The sequence below is a fragment of the Sminthopsis crassicaudata genome, chromosome 4, assembly GCF_048593235.1.
Source record: "Sminthopsis crassicaudata isolate SCR6 chromosome 4, ASM4859323v1, whole genome shotgun sequence".
NCBI classification, from domain to species: domain Eukaryota; kingdom Metazoa; phylum Chordata; class Mammalia; order Dasyuromorphia; family Dasyuridae; genus Sminthopsis; species Sminthopsis crassicaudata.
In genome coordinates this window covers 376,217,379-376,237,352 of record NC_133620.1, presented here as the reverse complement: position 1 = coordinate 376,237,352, position 19,974 = coordinate 376,217,379, and the positions used below count along the sequence as shown (strand labels likewise).

General features: G+C 36.3%; 2 protein-coding genes across 2 annotated transcripts in view; both read left to right on the top strand.

Annotated features, from left to right (window-relative positions):
- The window catches only part of LOC141541384 (olfactory receptor 6N1-like), a 97,008-nt gene that overhangs the window by 8,481 nt on the left and 68,553 nt on the right, over positions 1 to 19,974 (top strand). The window lies entirely within an intron of this gene.
- Positions 1,407 to 3,182, top strand: LOC141541383 (olfactory receptor 6N1-like). Its single transcript, XM_074265521.1, has one exon. It carries the CDS (start codon positions 2,238 to 2,240, stop codon positions 3,180 to 3,182), a length of 945 nt encoding a protein of 314 aa, XP_074121622.1. The 5' UTR covers positions 1,407 to 2,237.

Here is a 19,974-nt window from a genome sequence, read left to right as displayed (position 1 = left end):
AGAGTACAATCAACATCATTTTTACTTTTCCCAAAGGATAAGGATAAGGATACCATTGAGAAACAATATACATAGTGGTTCCTATTGGGCTGGTAAAATTGGAAAAGAGGGAAGTCCTGGGAGTGGGAAGGAGTTTAGTGATTCTTGGAATGTCCAAGACATATAAGGAGTTAGAATCTGAAGCTACTGGGAGTCTTAGAATTTAATGTAGAATGCCCCAGAAGTGAGCGATATCTTACATTGTGTCTTCAGATCTTCAGGTATAGGAGGGAGGAAAGGAGGACACATGGAAAGGGTGATAGTGAAGAATGGTAACAGCGGTGGAGAATTTCTTTTTTGATCAGATGCAATTCTGGCTAGAATCCCACCGATTCTATGTGACCTTGGACAAATTATTTAAACTATTCACACTTCAATTTCCTCATCTGTACTATGGAATTGTTAATACCTGTCCTGTGTAATTGATGGAATTATTATGAGAGAAGATTATGTAGGATAATATGTAATATGCTTTACAAATTGTGACATAAAAAGCTGTCACATAAATGTTAATTATAATTATTTCACAGATTTCAAGACCAAGGAGATGAAACTAGAATTTTGAGGTTTTAGTTTTTACCCCTTATCCCAGAATCATTTTTTCTATCAGTAACTTTTCCTTCATAAAATGTAGGATATCAAAATTTGAAGGGACTTTAGAGATCATCAATTCTTTTTTTTTTAACTGAGATCATCAATTCTTTATTGGTCCTTAAAGAGAATCATAATTGAATGCTGAGTTCCAACAAAAGAAAATTATTTACTCAAGATCACATAGCTAATTAATAATAGAAGAAAGACTAGAATATAAGACAATGCAAATTTTACTATATCCTGCTGTCACTGTAGCAAGCCTGCAGAAATTTCCCTTCCATAGCTTTCTTGTAACTCTTTAATTGGTAAGTATCCATTCTTCTGTCATCTTCCCTTTTAGTCCACATTTATGGTTCCTCAATCTGGATTTGGGGATTTGTGACTCTTAGGGCCCCTTCTCCCTCTTCTTTCTATTTTTAATCCCCCATCTCCTTTCACCTCTTCTTTTTCTTGAAGACTTTTTGCTTTAATCACTGTGCCCCCAAAGGACAACTTAATGATTGAGCCTTTCTGTCTCTGAAAAGGGTAAAACAATTTCCCCCTTTATATTGAATAGATAAGGGATTCCTGGAAGGGAAGAAGTCATTCCTTTCAAAAAGCAAGAGGATATTTTCTATAAGAACTTAAGGAATTCAGGAATTAGGGGCAGTATGTGTGTGTGTGTGTGTGTGTGTGTGTGTGTGTGTGTGTGTGTGTGTGTGTGTGTGTGAAATTGATGATTATTTTTTTAAAAATCTTTTCATGGTAAGGAATGGGTTGGGCAATGACTTTGGCTCAAGGTGCTAGAATCCTGCCTGACTGTCAAGGAGTGGGAAGCCCATTGGACTTGATACCAGAAAATGTGAATTCAAGTTCTAGATTCAAGTTCTGACTCTTAATACTACCTTTGTGACTTTGAACATGAATCCATGAACCTTAATTTCTATCGTTATCTAATGGTGATAGGAATAATTTTGCCCATGGCTTCAAGGTTGTTGCCCAGAAAATATTTTTTCAAGGGCTGCATATAACAGGAAAGCTATTGTCATTTCCAAGTTATTTAAAGAACACTCTGCACACTTAAGATCAAGATTTTTATTTACAAGTATAAAAGTCCTGCTCATCAGGGTGTGGAGGAACTGAGTTCCTGAAGCCTGTGCCAGTAGAGCACAAAGTCTGACAGGTTTTAAAAAGTTATAAATGATTCAAGTATAAACAGATTGTGTCTTTTTTATCTGAAAAACAATCTGGTTAAGTTTGTAGTTTCATCACCAAAGGAAAGACTAGTAAAATATTTAGTTATGTATCCATTCATTTATTTACTTTCTCTTTTATTTGTTTATTTTTGCTACAGAAATTCATCATGGCATTTCTTATGACATAGAAAGCTCAAAATATATATAACAGTGGAAGGGGGAAAATGATCTTTTGATTAGATGTATTGAAACAGAGAAAGGGAAAATGAGTTTCAAAAAATCCTAAAATAACTTGGTCATAGTCCCCTAATATATATATAACAAGTCTGGATCTAGGAGAATTTCACCTAATATCTAGTACCTTTTCTGCTAAACTACTTCACTTTCTGACCTTCCTTTTCCCCTTCTTTAACCCCAGTACTGGGAACGATGGATTGCACTAACCAAAGCTGGGTCCAGAACTTTGTCCTGATTGGCTTCACTCCTACTCAGTTCCTGCAACCTCTTGCCTTCCTAGGTGTCCTATCCATCTACCTCCTCACCTTAGCTGGTAACCTGTTCATCATCATCCTAGTCCAGGCTGACTCTGCTCTGGGCACTCCCATGTATTTCTTTATCAGCATCTTGTCCTTCCTGGAACTCTGGTACATCAGCACCACGGTGCCCACACTTCTGTACACTGTACTACATGGACCCTCACCTGTTTCTCCCACTATCTGCTTCATCCAATTGTATGTTTTCCACTCATTGGGTATGACTGAATGTTACCTTCTGGGTGTCATGGCCCTTGATCGTTACTTTGCTATTTGTCGCCCTCTCCACTATCACAATCTCATGGGTGGTCGGGTGCGGGTCTGGCTAGCAGTTGCTTCTTGGGTAGCTGGCTTCTCTGCAGCTCTGGTCCCTGCTTGCCTCACTGCCTCCCTGCCCTTTTGCCATATGGAGATTTCTCATTACTTCTGTGACCTTGCACCGCTCATGCGGCTGGCATGTGTGGGCACTGCTTGGCATGCACATGTCCATGGGGCTGTGATTGGTGTAGCTACTGGGTGTAATTTTGTCTTGATCTTACTGCTGTATGGAGGCATCCTGAGGGCTGTACTGAGATTGCCTACAGCTGCTAGCAGGGCTAAGGCTTTTTCTACTTGTTCCTCCCATATGATAGTAGTGGCCTTATTCTATGGCTCCGCCTTTGCTGTTTATGTAGGACCTCCTGGGGGTCGGGCAGAGGGCTCAGACAAGCTTATTGCCCTGATATATGCCCTGCTCACCCCCTTCCTCAACCCTATCATCTATACCCTGCGTAACAAGGAAGTGAAGGAGGCTGTGAAGAGGGTCACTTACAGGCTTTGGGCAGTGCTGAAGGGGTGCTGAGTGTTCTTCAGATACTAGCCTAGCCCTAGGATAATTATTGATAATATTAATTCAATTGGGTTGTCATAGAATTGACTTAGATAGCCAGGGGAAGTTAACCAATCAAGAATTCATCTTGTGTTTGGAGCTGCAGAGGTTTCATGGTCCCAGACATTAACAAGTGCCCAGTCTAATGATAGGAACAAGCTCCATATATAACTACGACAACCACAACCATAATAGTAAACTATGTTTGTAAAGCATTTTATGGATTACAAAGTGCTCTCCAATATGTCATCTCATTAAAACCTGATACAACACTGGGAGTTAACTTAGTCCAGGATTATTTTACAGATTAGAATACTTATATTCAGACACAAGAAGTAATTTGCCTAAAGTCTTATAGTCATGGAATATCAGAGCTGGGATGGTTTTAAGTTTTTGTCCCATTCTCTTTCTCCTTCAAGAAGACTCATGGGGAAATTACTTTAATAACTTTGTAAAGCTAATTTATGCTATAAGGCAACCCTGGAAGGATTGGGAAGGATCATGCTGGAAAGAATATCCTAGGAATTTAGAGCTAAAGAGCACTTTACATATCATTATATCCAACCCTCTTATTTTATGGATGAGGAAATTGAAGTCCAGAAGTAACTTTTACAAGATCACAAATTTTGAATATAATTTTATATGTTTATACATATATGATAATAATTATAATATGCATATCACACTTATTATGTACCAGGCATTGAATTAAGCACTTTACAATTATAATCTTACTAACTCCTTCAGTTATCTTAAATTACACCATTGGTGGTCTGTGTTAGGCACTCAGAAGAGTTTAAAAAAAAAAAAAGAGAGAGAGAGAGAGTTGACTGAGTTCTTAGGTCCTTGAAGAGTCATGTTATATTCTGGCCCTAAATAAATAGTTCCACAGAGCATTATCTCTTTACAGATAAACAGTGACAACTTGCACTTATTTATTTTAAATTCAATTTTGCTTTTTAAAATGAAATACAATTTGTTTTTTCTCCTTCCCTTTTATTCCTTCACCCCTCACTGATCTTGTATTTATGCAGCTTTGTGTCTTACAGCTCTTAAAGGCTATACTTGCATTGTTAGAATGTCTGGAGTCAGGAAAACCTGACTATTTTCTTATTATTGTTATTGTCATAAACTTTGTGTGAGAATGGGATCCCCATTTCATAGCTTAGAAAAATAAATATTGGTGTGATTCAATTCATTTAGTTCAATCAAGATATGATGCTCCATGCTAGGAGACACCAAGAAATATAATCGAACAGCCCCTGTCCTTAATGAGCTTCTATTTGACTTGGAGGGCATGTACAACCTATACAGATATGAAGAATTCAACTTAATTTGAATAAACAAAAGGGACTTGAAGAACTTCTTTTTCTATTTCTGCAATGTTCATTTTAGTGTGTCAGAGTCATAGCTGAATTTTGAACTATCCTGTGAATTAGGTAGGGCTATCAGGGCTTTTGTCCAAGGCATAAAAGTCTATAGGGCACTTAGATTTCTTGATAGCAGAAACAACTGAATTTAGCATCTCTATTGCAAGAATGATTAGGCAAAAGAGGCATTGCTCCCCAGGCAGCCTGTATTAGGCCTCAGATCTTGTCTTATAGATCAATATTACATATTGAGGTCTTTCCTTACCCTTATGTGAATTTGTCTTAAAAAAGGGTGATTTAAGATCTTGTTAAATGATATTTTTCTTACAGTAGGTTTGTGAATCTTATAGGCAATATGCAAATTCACAAACACATTTACCAAGTATTCCATATAAGCCTTAATCCAAGTCATTGATAATATCTAAGAGGCTAATCTAGCACTGGTAACATTCATTTCTGCTATATGGTTTTATTCTTCTAGAGCACACCCACTTCTTTTCTATATTCTATTTTCTAAGCTTAGATTTGCTTCCAAACATAGGTAATAGAATATGCATGGAGTAACACCTGTGGAGCAAGTTACACAGTTCAGCAACTTTGCCCCTAACCCCCTTAAAGTCTTATGTCCAATATACCATGCTAGTATTTTAATACTTGAATTGATCTATGATCTTCTTAATATGGTTTCTCTCTCCCAACAGTATAGCTCATAATCCATTGATGTTTTCTCATCCCATGTGATTCTTGTTCATATCCTTCCATATAAAATTTTCAGAGGATATGACCCATATACTAAATACTTTCTTTTGGGGCTTTTCAGCTCAATTCAGTTCAGTGTAACTCAATTCAAATCACGCTTGCAACTAAGCTGAGCCCAGACTTATCTAGCCATCTCCTTTTTGATTATATTTGAGCAATGTATTGAGATTTCTGCTCTACCGTCAATGACACTTCATCTTTTATTATACAAAATATTCTAAAAAGCTTAGTAAAACTTAAAGTTGCATGAATACTTTTGGGAAATTCCATATTTATGTTTACCTTATACATCTCCCTCCCTCTCTTCTAGTAGAATGAAACCTTTCTGAGTCATGTCATAAGCATTTATTAAGTCCCTACTATGTGCCAAGGAATGTGCAGAGGATATGAACTATCATTAAAAAAAAAAAAAACTTTGTGTAATTGTTGTGCTCAGAAAATCTCTCACTCCCTAATTGTCTCTGACTAGAGTATAACCCATTAAATTTGTATCCCTTGCTTTTGTGTTTATTCAGTTGTGTCTGATTCTCCATGAAATAATTTTGAATTTTCTGGGCAAAGACACTGGAGTGTTTTGTTTTTTATTTTTTATTTTTTGCTATTTCTTTGTCCAGCTCAATTTTCCTCCAAATAAAAGTACTAAAATATGCACAGAATAACACCATGGAACCAGGCACACAGTTCAGCGACTTTGCCCCTAAACTTCCTTGAAGTCTCATATCCAATATGAACTCAGGATGAAGAGTTTATCTGACTCTAGGCTATCGATTGAGTAACCTAACTATCCTCTGCTCTACTTACCTTAAATAGGTATCAAAAATCAAAAATATGATCCAGGAATCCTTGGAGATTTCTTGGGCTTTATCCAGGGGATCTATGAGGTCAAAACTATTTTTATAATAATACTGAAATGCTTTAATTTCTAGCATGTTAAATATATAACCCTTATAAGCAAAAACTTTTTGAGATTCCTTTTAAGCATGTAAAAATTTCCTAAAATAAAATTTTTGAGAGCTCCTGTTCTATAATATGGCTGAGAAGTGGTCATCCAATCTCTCTTTGAAGACCTTTTATAATGATGAACTTATTACTTTCACAGGAATGTTTGGGTTTTCACTGTTGTGGTTGTTGTTTTGGTTAACTCTGATGGTAGGAAGTTTTCTTTACATTAAGCTAAAACTTGTCCCTTCAAAAATTTTATCCATTTCCAATAGTTTTGCCTTCTGAGCAAAACAGAACAAATCAAATCTTCCATTTTGATCCAAGAAGATGAAGTAGCTGTCTTGATCCTGTCCCTCTGACCATCTATTACCCTTGCTATCCTCCCTTATGATGAGTTCATTCTTGATGTGTTTATGATTCAATTACTTGACTCCAAGCTTTTAACTGCCTCACAGCACTATTTCTTTGTTGTCAGTCTTTGACTGTCTGGGTCAGTGTAAATATTTCAAACTGAGACCTTCAACTTCCTGGAAAAAGAACTGTGTGACCTCAGATACTAACTAGCTATGTGACACTGGACAAGTGACATAACCCTGTTTGTTTCAAATTCTCGTCTGTAAAATGTAATTGAGCAGGAAATGGGAAACCACTACAGTATCTCTACCAAGAAAACCCAAAATGTAGTCATGAAGATGCAGACAGGACTGAAAATAAGTGAAAAGAAGTAAGACTAAATGATGACTGAGTTTTCTTTTAACACATTCTATTATGTTATTTATGTCTTTTTCCTATAATTCAACCTCCTAACTGTAATACTGGAGAAACTGAGCAAGCTAGAGATTAGAGAGTATTTAATAATTCATTAAATGGGAGAGATTTACTGAGACCAAATGAATCCATGGTTTGGTCCCAGGGCTGAATGAGACTAGCTTCTCCAAGAATCCAGCAAACAATCAGAGTTCTCAATGACATATATACACGTGGCTCAGATGCAGAAGGTAGACTGAGGCAGGGGCAGAGTCAGGGAGCTGAGAGCAGAAACAGAACTCTGACAGGGTGGGGTGAGCCACCGAGATGGGATGACATAATCAGGGGGAGGTACCCTGGACATGGGAAGAGGCATCTTGATAAGACAGTATCTGACATTCCAATAGCTTGGGATGGGGAAAGGCATTCTGATATTCTTTTTTTTTTTTAATTTTATTTAGAATTTTTCCACAGTATATATGCATTTTATAATATTATCCCTTGTATTCATTTTTCCAAATTATCCCCCCCTCCCTCCACTCCCGATGACAGGCAATCCCATACATTTTACATATGTTACAATATAACCCAGATACAATATATGTGTGTAAATGCCATTTTCTTGTTGCACATTAAGTATTAGATTCCGAAGGTATAAGTAACCTGGATAGATAGACAGTAGTGCTAACAATTTAAATTCACTTCCCAGTGTTTCTTCTCTGGGTGTAGTTATTTCTGTCCATCATTGATCAACTGGAAGTGAGTTGGATCTTCTTTATGTTGAAGATATCCACTTCCATCAGAATACATCTTCATACAACATTGAAGTGTACAGAGATCTTCTGGTTCTATTCATTTCACTCAGCATCAGTTGATGTAAGTCTCTCCAAGCCTCTCTGTATTCCTCCTACTGGTCATTTCTCACAGAGCAATAATATTCCATAACCCTCATATACCATAATTTACCCAACCATTCTCCAATTAATGGACATCCATTCATCTTCCAGTTTCTAGCTACTACAAAAAGAGCTGCCAGAAACATTTTGGCACATACAGGTCCCTTTCCCCTCCTCAGTATTTCTTTGAGATATAAGCCCAATAACAGCAAGCATTCTGATATTCTAAAACAGTGGTCCTCAAACTTTTAAATAGGGGGCCAGTTCACTGTCCCTCAGACTGTTGGAAGGCCAGATTATAGTAAAAACAAAAACTATGAACAAATTCCTATGCACGCTGCATATATCTTATTTTGAAATGAAGAAACAAAATGGGAACAAATACAATATTTAAAATGAAGTACAGTTAAATCAACAAACTTATCAGTATTTCAATGGGAACTAAGGGCCTGCTTTTGGCTAATGAGATGGTCAATGTCTGGTTCCATATTTGTCACTGCTAGTCATAACAAGTGATGCAAGTGTGCATCTGTTAGTCTTGATCTGGTTGGAGATTTCAAATGTTTCATTCTAGAAAAAAGTCTGTTCACAGATATAAAAGTGCTGCCAAAGGTAGTTGCCATTTTGAATGCACGGTTCCTGAGATGAAGATATGTCTCAGAGGGGAGAGATGCATAGAAATTATGAAGGTTTCTTGACTTGAATGTGTCTTTCAGAGAGCCACAATTCTGCAGTTCAGCCAGTTCCATTTGGTAAATTGTATCCACATTTTCAGTGTCAATAGAAAATGGGTTACGGAAAAGCTATATGTCCTGTTCATGGAGATGAATCTAAATTGGAACTCCTTTTGCAATTTTTCCAATGAATCCACACATGTTTTATTTGGGAGTACAATCAGTGGCTTTTCTGCGAACAGATATTGAGTTGTGGCAAGATGGCAGAAGTTTTCCTCCTTCACTTGTTTGATGAGGAGGCCTAATTTTACTTCAAATGCTTTGATATGTGATTGCATATCACAGATGAGCTTCCCCTTTCCTTGAAGTTGCATATTGAAATTGTTAAGTAGCTCTGTTACATCTGTCAGAAAGGCAAGGTGCCATTTCCATTCTGCATCATTGAGCTCTGGTACTTCTTTGGTTTTTGAAAGCAGAAAATTTGTAATCTGTGGAAGTAAGTCATAGAAACGTTTCAAAACTCTCCCTCGACTCAGCCAATGGACTTTTGTGTGATATAGAACATCTTCATACTCAACATTTAGCTCAGACAGAAATACCTGAAATTGCCTGTGATTTATTGCATTAGCGCTACTGAAGTTAACACAAGATACCACAATTTTCATAACAGAGTCCCACTTCAGTGATTTAATACATAGCACTTGTTGGTGGATGAGGCAGTATATGACTATTGGATGAGAATGGTTATGTTTGTCCATCTCTTGGGTAATGCAAGCAATTACTCCTTTCTTAGACCTCACCATGCTAGGGGCACCATCAATTGTCACGCTGGCTAGTTTAGCCCAGTCCAGCTCCAAACCATTCATAGTTTGGCAAACCTTTTCATAGATATCCTCTCCTGTAGTTGTTCCTTTGATGCTTTGCAGCGCAGCAAACTCTTCTATAACTTCAAAATAATCATTCATCCCACAAATAAAAATTAGAAGTTGTGCAGAATCACAAACATCATTGCTTTCATCGAGTACCAAGGAAAAATATGAAATTTTTTTGGAGTTTTGCAAATGCTGATGCAGATTCTCTCCTATTTCTTCAATCCACCGTATAATTGTAGCTCTTGAAAGACTCACTGTACTAAATAAATCAGCCTTCTCTGGACACATCTCTTTGACAACAGAAAAAAGGCATTCTTTAACAAATTCTCCCTCCAAGAACGGTCTGCCAGTGCATGCTATTAGCTTGGCAACTTGAAAACTTGCTCGCAGTGATGAAATATTTAGCTGCTTCTCTTCACAAACATATTTTGCTGAGTTGTCAATGTATTTTTCAGTTTTTAATATTTTATCTTTTCTCACTTCTCCAACCAAACAATCATATTTATCTTTATGTTGAGTTTCATAGTGTCAACGCCAATTATATTCTTTGAACACAGACACTATATTCTGGCATATCAGATATACAGCTCTTTCCTTGTACTGCATGAAAAAATAATCATAAGTCCATTGTTCTTTGAATATCCTACACTCCAAGTCAATTTTTCTTTTTCTTGACATCATTATTTCTAAGGGATTCCAAATTGCTATTAGTAAAATACATACATATATATATATGTATATGTATATACATATATATGTATACATATATGTATACAAAAAAATATATATATATGTTTATATATATGTATACAAATATATATATATATGTATATATACAGTGCTACAAAAACAATATACCAGCAATAACTTTGCCCGCACAGAGATATATAGACCGCAATGCCCAACTTCCTCCAAACTGCCTCTATGCTGTGATGCCTCCATTTCCCTCACTCTCTCTCCCGCTTCAGACCTTCACTGCACACAAGTCACCACTCAGGTGGCCCTCCCAAATGCCCTGGCTTCCTCTGAAGGAAACAAGTTTAGGTCGAATGTCACTTCCAGTCTGATTTTGCAATAACCCGACTGGCCGCATAAAAGTCCTCAGCTGGCCTCATTTAGCCCGTGGGCTGTAGTTTGAGGACCCCTGTTCTAAAACATAAGATCTTTTATCCTTATCAAGTATTCTGATAAAGAGGAAGGGGAGGTTTTGAAGAATTGAAAAGCAGGGAAACTGAGGCAGGACTGAGTCAAGATAATTAGGGAAACTGAGTCAGGACAATAAAAGAGAACTGTGGCATAACACTAACAATGGCTAAAATAATCTTCTTAAGACATAGATCTGGTCAAGTGGCTCAGTGATTATGTAGAAAAATCAAATCAAAACAAAACAGACAGATTAAAAAAACAAACAAACAAACAAATAAAAAACCTCTTTAGCCTGGTATTTAAGGTTTTTCTATCTAGCTCCAATTTTTGTTTTTAACATTATTTTATATTACCATTATTTATGCATACTGTGACATTAGTCTAGGATACCAGTTATTCATTGAAGTTGTTATTGTTTCTCTCACCTCTGTGCATTTGCACAAAGCCTCTTTGACTCCCCCAATTGTTGATACTCTTTCTTGTCCTCAAATTACCTTGGATGTCCTTCTCTTAATGTAGCACTCATGGCATCCCTCCTTCATATGTCTGAAACAGATTATTTTATGCCCATGCATTGACATTCATGCAAAATCAGAACTCAGCCAACCAGAAGTCATGTAAGTTCAAAATAAAACTGTAAAAGATCTATGTGAAACTGTGGTAACAAGTTTCAGTGCCTTAGGTGCCATGTAAATCAAATTTGGGGCAAGACCTAAAGGTCCATTAGGAACTGATCTCTGTTCTTGCTCTCTTATTCTATTCTACATTCCTGCCTTTATCATACATTTACTCCAACCAAAAAATTGCTTAGTCTCCACATTAGTACATGCTCTATCCTCCCAAGGATACTGTAATATTATTTAAGAGCAAAGACTCTAATTTCTGTATTTTTACTCCAAAATATAATATAGTGTATTTAATATATATTTTAAAAATATTTGATGAATTGAAATGGCTTAGAGCTATCAAGCTCTAAGAACATCTTCTACTCACTGCTATCTTCCCTCAGGATAGGGCTTTGCTTGGGAAATTTGGAGGTTTAGCATCAGGTTCCTTTCATCCCCTTTCATCTGTCAAAGTAATTTGTACTACTCTCTGTATGACTTAAACTGGTCCATTGTAAATAATATGACCTTGCAGGAAATATCATGATTGCATGAGAAAATCATTCCCTAACCCCAGCTTGCAACAAGGTCCTTGGATCATGTGAACTAGGTTAATCTTGGGAATCTGATCTCAGAATGGTCAATATTTTTCTTTGTTATATCCCTCCCCTCCATGAAACTTCAGTGAAATATGTAATGCAGATGAATGTGCAAATGTGTTTGGAAGAACCACACATTTTTAACCTCTATGGATTGCTTGTTATTTTTGGGAAGGAAGAGAGAGGGAGAAGGGAAAAATATCTGGAATACAAGGTTTTGAAAAAGTGAATATTGAAAACTATCTTTGCATGTATTAGAAAAGTACTATTAAAAAAAGAAATATATAATGCAAAGCACATTGAGCTGACCACAAAGAGATGGCTCATATCTAGTGTTTCCCTATATATGGGTAATAGAATCTCACAAAGTTATGATGCAGTTTGAATGTTCTCAATTCCTGGTGGTCAAGAGGTTAGTGGCAATAAGAGAGTTGTTAAATATCTTTTTTTAATTGGCCACAGTTTTAGAGTGAAAGAATTCACTTATTCCAGAATTATTTGTTGCAAAATGAAAGTTTATTGTTGGATAAAAGTCAGTCTTCTTTAGAGGCAAAGTTCTATTTGGAAATAAAGTTTTGGCACTGAGAATGTTCAGCAGGCAAGGTCCTTGCAAAGTGCATGGGCCATCTGTAAATACCTTAGTTGAGGGAAATTGTTATATTGGGTATCTTGATGGTAGCTGGGTCAGCTCAAGCTAATCAGACCAGGATTCCTCAATTGAATGAAAATTTAGAATTTCTATGGGAATTGATTTTCCCCTGAATAGTATTGCTTGTCTTATGCTGAAAGGTTTGGGGTCTGTCTGGACTCCTTGGAGTCTGGGAGATTCTGATTTCTGAGATCAGAAAAGGGGACACAATCTCAGAGTGAAATCTTAAAGGGAACAGTTCCCCTTCCCCTTCAGTTACAGAGTGGATAATATGGTTAATAGGGATAAGGCAGCCTTTTATTTCTTCTACCACAGGAAATTCATAAATTGCAAATCACAGTTACATATGAACAAATCCAGGAAGCATAACATAGGCCCAGAAGAATTAAAGGCTGAACAAATATTTTTTATTCATCTTAGTCTTGTACCATTTTAGCAATTAAGCAATATCACAGAGGAGTGGCAATGCTCATCTCTGTTGGGCCCTCTTGGCATAATATTAATGATATACATGAAGTATCTTCCTATTGATCACACTCTGTCCCTTTGAGAAAGAGGGTATTTGGAAAGTTCCCTTTGGGAATCTAGTGCTAAGCATATGATAACAAATGAATAACATCCATCTCTCTAGGAAAAAAAAAGGATGATTGAACTTTTAAGTTTAATTTTCATTACTAACATTTCCCCATGCTACCACTTTCTTGACTCTAGACAATCAATAAAACAATAAATCAAATTCTGATTTTTAAGTTTTTGCTAATTTCTGGCATGTAAATACTCACACTGAAAATTTAACAATTGGTTCTCTGGTTCTCAAACTCATCTTATTGAAGCCCAATTACTGGAGTTGCTTCTTAATGATTAGATGACTGAGTACCAAGTGATGAAGTTTAGAATTGGGGTACCTAAATGCAATTAGGGTTTAATTGAGTTCTAGTTGCAGGTTTTGGTTCAGGGAGTCAAATGGAGCTCCCCTGCAACCCCTCAGGATTCAGTACAAGGGGAAGGAGTTAAATGACATCTAGTGGTGACGCAAGTCCCCTGTGAAGGAATTTACAGACCTGAAAACCTAGATTAATAAAAGAGGTTTATTATGAGCATTGGAAGTAAGGTTCAAGTCTAGTCTAGTTAAGGAAATAGGTGAGAGTAAAGAGAAGGGGCACTGGAAACTGTATTCCAGTGGACAGAGGCTCCTTGGGATGCCAAGCATGGCATAGCTGGCATGTTTGGAACTTCTGTAAAGAGAGGACTCCAGAGTACCCCTTTTTATGAGAGATTTAGCTAAAGGGGCCTGTGGGTGAAGTCCCAAATTGACTCAGATCCCGGGGGAAGAGGGGACTAGGACAAGCCCAGATCTCCTATTGGAATTCAAAGGGGTGCTTTTGACCAGGATTTGTAAATCAATTGTCCTAGCTTCTTGAATTGATAATGCATCAACTAGGAGGGATTGGGAATCAGAAAGGAATAAATCAATCTGAAAGGACTAGTTTCTTAAAGGGACCATAACATGCTTCAAGTTCATTGTGTTTCTGAAGCAAAGGATATGGGTACATGTCTCTCTAGAAGAAATTAGCTCCATGAAAATTATATCCTTTTTGACAAATGTCCATACTCTTTACTCTGATCAAATTGATTAGGGGACTCATTAAAATTGACCTCTGCTACATATGTAACCAGGGTCTGGCTTTTGACTTTTTGATTTTGGAATTAGAAGCAGATTGGAACAATGGGAACTTGTAAGCAACAAATTCCAAACAGACTTGGGGAACGGGGAAGGGGTATCTCCAGAAAAGCTTTAGGCTGAATAAATAAAAATTGACTTGGATAAAATCCCTATTGAATTAATGAATAAGTATTCATTATTTACTTTGTTACTGTGGGGATACTAATACAAAAAGCAGAAAATCCCTGGGAGCTTATATTCTAATAGGATAAAACAGCATATGCAGTATAAATTGGGAAGTAGTGGTCAGGGAGAGGTGTTTTGGTTTGGAAAGTGAATAGGGATGGTGGGTAGAGTCATAAGCATGTAGACTGAAGCACCCTTTCCAGTTTCAATAGTAATATTGATTTAATAATATTTTTAAAACTGGAAAGCTGACAGAGCTCAAGGTCATATAACAGAGGCAGGAAAGGTATCAAATTAAATGAAATTCAGATATCAAGGAAAATGTATTAAAGAAGAATCTTAAAGAATCACCCTACCATTTCTAGCTAGAAGTGGGTTCTATTCTTCTTCAGGAAGAATACACTGAGTTCAGAAGTGAGAGAAACTTTATACTGCTAGCTCAGTGCAATCTCTTCCCTTCATAGAATGGATTGGTTTATTTCCTATTGGGTTATAATCTTCCTGATACACACACTATATGTTTCACTCTAAATATGTATAAGTATGGCCTCCCTCCCTTATCATAGATCTCAGATTCAGAAATGGCAGAAAACTTCTCCTACAGGGTATGTTGTTTAATATTCATTTACTCTATTAAGTAGGCACAGTAGGGATTCAGTTGAATATGATCACTGACCTCAACTAGTTTGAGCTGGATGATAGGCTATTAATTACCTTGAGGTTGAGTTTGTCAACTTTACAAAATCATACGACTTTCTGATTGACTCAGTCCACCTGTGCTTTTCTAATTCTCAACTTCCTTGTTTGCTCCAGGTTTCTGAGAAATGAAATTTAATTGTTCTGTGGAAACTTCAATTTTGGTTAATCTCTCACAAAAGAATTAATACCTCCAAAGGGAATAAGTCTCTGCCTAGGAGAATTGAGCAGTTGATAGGATAGAAAAAATGGTTGTGTTGTAAAGCTACAGTAAATTTTACTGTAATAGAATGAATTTATGTAAAAAATCTATTTGTGTCGTCTTAGACTATTGATTTGTTAAGGCAATAATAAATTAGATCGGAAATGATAAACAGTATAAAGTCATTTATTAAATATTTCTAAGAAAACTTAGCACTTAGAAGCAATAGTTCATTGCTTGAAATATCACTGTCATCATAAGTAGAAGTGTTCCTAATAGAAGTTATTAGCACATTGACACTGCTTTCTTAAGGGATTTCTTCCCAAGTCAGTCTGTGCAGCTCTAGCTTATATGAGTTTCCGATTCAAGCTCAACTAGTTTCAGATTCATTCCTTCAATTCAATAATTCTGATGAATTCAACCTCTCTCTGATCATTTTTACAAATGAAAAGTGTGGGTAAGCATCTGTCATGGTAATGTTGAATCCCATTATTCACAATGGCTTTAACAAATTTACTTTCTGGAAACTTTCTTGCTAGAAGAGGAAGATGCTGATTAAGCAACAAATACAATGGGATGCTTGATCTATACAAGTGGAGATTATAGCCCACACATCATTTTTTGCCTTTGCATCTTCTTTTTAATTTTTTTTATTGGTTAGGATCCAACAGACTTTCAGTGTGTGGGGCCCTTCAGGAAAAGTACTAACAACCATATTTTTGAATATTTTCATTGTAAATCATGTAATCTTTGTGAAAATCAGTTGAATTGAAGTGGATTAAAAGTGATAATGGTCAAAGAGAGCTACTTTCTTGAACCAGGGAGAACTTTAGTGAGGCAGTGTGGCATAATGCTTTGATTCCTTATTTGCTTTCTTTCTTCCTTCCTTCCTTCCTCCCTCCTTCCTCCCTTTCTCCCTCTCTTGCTTCTTTCATTCTTCCTTCCTTTCACCTTTCCTCTTTCCCTTCCCTCCTCCTCTGCTTCCCTCCTTCTTCGCACCCTTCCATTCTTCCTCTTTTCCTCCCTCCCTCCCTCTTTTTTCTTTCCTTTATCTTCTCTTGTCCTTCCCTCCTTTGTCTTCTTCCTTTCCTCCCTCCCTTCCTTCCTCCCTTTCTTTCTCCCTCCCTCCCTTCCTTCCCTCCTTGCTTTCTACCTTCCTTCTTTCCTTCCTTGCTTCCTTCCTTCCTTTCTCCTTCCCTTTTTTCCTTCCTTCCTTATTTCATTGATTTCTTCTTCCTTTTCTTCTTCTTTCCTTTCTTCCTTTCCTTCTTCCTTCCTTCCCTCTTTTGTTTCTTCCTTCCATCCCTCCCTTCCTTCCTTCCTTCCTTCCCTCCCTCCTTTCCTCTTCCCTTCCTTCCTTCCTTCCTTCCTTCCTTCCTTCCTTCCTTCCTTCCTTCCTTCCTTCCTTCCTTCCTTCCTTCCTTCCTTCCTTCCTTCCTTCCTTCCTTCCTTTCTTCCTTCCTTCCTTTCTTCTTTCCTTCCTTCCTTCCTTCCTTTCTTCCTTATCACAGGGTTATGAGACTCAAATGAGGTAATGTTTATAAAGCACTTATCAAAGTATCAGGCACATAGTACGTACTTAATTAAAGCTTCAGTCCCTAAAAATATAGGCAGGTTTCCTTATTGTACAATCACTGCATCAAGATTTATTCTGTAAAATATTAGTGTTGCGTTTTATATTATCTATCTGGAAGGAATGTTTAAGTGAAAATGTTCTATTAATGAGACTTCTCCTTTTCTGTTTCTTCTATTTTTTTCATCATCTTCACCATCATTTGATTAGTATTATAAAGTTGAATTAGTGACTTTTTGTTTTTGCCTCACTATTATTTCTGATTTGTTTCTTCCTTATAACAATGAGCTTTCTCTTGCCAAAAAAGGATATAAAGAAAGAAAGGTAAAAACAAACAAACAAAAAACAACTGAAACATTCTCTATAAGTATTTAAAACATTCCTTACCCATGTTCTCCCACCTCAATCAAAAAAGGAGGGAAGTATACTTATTCATTCTTTGGACATATATATGTAATATATGTATACATAATATATATATATATATATATATATATATATATATATATATATATATATATATATATATATATATATATATACGTATATATATATATCAGATATTTTTAAACACTTGTCAAATAAAGTGGAAATCTGATTATTACCAATGTTCTTTGACCAATGTAGGCAATGTAGATTGTAATCTAATATCTGAAATGGATATTGTTGTTCATCCTTAATTCTTAAAGAGTTCCATGGCATCAGGGAGATGATGCCATGACATTCAAATGAATTGGATTTAAGTGAGAGAGGGCTGGGTAGGGTTATCTACTTCACTTTTCTTTCCAGAGCCATCCATATCTAGTGGCAAGATGCAGGTCAAGAGGACTAGAAATGGCCTTGCATGAAATGAGACATCTTAGCCTTTTTAAGATAAGGTCTTCAACAGGTCTCAGTTTGACTGGGGCTATACCCATTCAGTGATAAAACAAATGAGGCAAAGAATCTCATCTTTTACCTAGTCCAAAAAAAAATCTAAATAAATAAATAAATGAATCTGGGAGAGGAAGACCCTCATGATTTTTGGTCAAAAAAGAGATGATTGCTATTTACATTCAATCTGTGTTAATCCCAGAACATACATTTTCTCTCATCAGTGGAAGACTCTAAAGGTATGGCGGTTGACAATCTGTTATAGATATAATTTAAAGAGAAGATTCTTGCTTAGTGAAGAGCAGAACTGAGAATTGCCTTCCAAATTTGAGCCTTTGTGATTTTTGACGTTCTGAGTTATAATAGAACATTATATAAAATGTTAACATTGGAAAGGACTTGGAAGTTATCTAGTTCACATCATCTAGTTCACATGTGCTATATTAGAAAGATGTGATTTAGAGATTTGGAGAGAAACAATGTGAGTTCTGAAACCAGCACATAGTAACTCTGTTCAGAATCAAGTTATTTTCCACATTTCCTCAATCAAACAAGGCTCTTTAATTTTTACCTTAAAACAGATATAAATGGGAGCTATTCCAAGGGCTAGTTTTCTCTCCATGATATGTAATGTGTAAGCCCTATGCACTATGGAAATGTTGCTTTTAACCTCTCAAAAGCATGTATAATGTAAAGTATAATGTAAACAGATTACATTGCAGAAAAGGCCTGTGAGAAAAGGAAGCACTCTAGTCTGGGAATCAAAGGGCTCTTGCTCAAATCCTGCTTATATCACTGATTTGTTGTGTGTACTTGAATAAGTCATTTCAAGAACTCTGAACCTGATCTCTGAAAACAGATGTTTGGATTAGGCAATCCCAACCAGCATGATCTCTGATTCTAGGCACAAAGTTTCATGAAGTGAATCACTTGGCCATGGAATCAAAAGAATCTTAACATTGGAAGGGATCTCAGAGCCCATATAGTCTAATTCAAATCAGAGCAAAAATTACCTTGGTAACATACTCAACATCAAGTCTTTGTTTGTGGACCTCTTAGCAGGAAGAACTCATTGTCTTCCAAAGAATTTTTCTGCTGTTAGATAATTACCATTATTAAGAATTTTTTCCTTCCATCAAGTCAGATTTACCTCTTTTCACCTGTCACTTTTTACTCCTTATTCTCTCCTTTGCAATTAAAAAGAGCAAATCTATTTCCTCTTCTCCTCAAACACTTTAAGGAAATGTCATAGTCCTCTTTGAGAATGCAGTAAAAACAACAACTCTTAGAAATAGTAAGTGTAATCTAGTAAATTTTAAAAGCATAATCTTCACAAGAACCCTAAGAAGTAGATAGTAGGGAATTTGTTTGGCTTGACTATGCATATTTGTTACAGAGGATTTTTTATCCTTTTATTTTTTCCAGTGGGGTATAGATGGGAGAGACAAAAAATAGATTTTTGTTAATTTAAAAGTGATTTTAAAAAATTTGCAGTCTCTTCCTCCTCACCCTCTACTACCTGTCCCTTCCACAAGTCTTTTCTTCTTTGGTTTAAACATTATCAGTTCCCTGACCACTCCTCATATGTTGTGTCCTGCAGCTCTTCACCATGCTGTTTACCCTTCTCTGGGTATGTTCTACCTTAACAATGCTGGATATTCAATGAAGCAACCAAGAAAGAACACACTTTATACCATTCTATCAAGGGTAGAGCACACTTGACTTTCAACTTTCATTTATTTCTATTATATCTTATGATGGTGTTAGGATTTTGTTTCATTTTAACTACGTTATTATGCTGTTGACAGAAAAAAAATCAGTAGAATAATTTCCCACATTTAAGAGGTTAGGAGGAAATAGTGGATATAAAGACTTTTAAAGTTACAAAAGTACTATCTAAATATATACTTGGAGTCAGAAGACTTTAATTTGAGTCCTACCTATGCTACTTAACACCTTCATGATTCTGGAGAAATCGTTTAACCTATATGAATTTTAGTTTCCTTATATGAAAGATGATGATAATAATAGACACACTTCCTTTCTTCTAGGGTTTTTGTACAAAAGGTGCTTTTAAAATTTTACTAGGTTACACTTATTATTTTTAAGATTTATTGTTTGTCCTTCATTCTTGAAGAACATCATAATATGGAGGTGATGTCATGATATGCAAGTGAATTGGATTTAAGTGAGGGAGGACTGTGCAAAGACACCTGCCTCACTTTCCCCTCCAGAGACAGCTGGGTCTAGTGGCAAGATAGAGATGAGGATGATTGGAAATGGCCCTGGATGCACTGGGAGATCTTGGCCTTT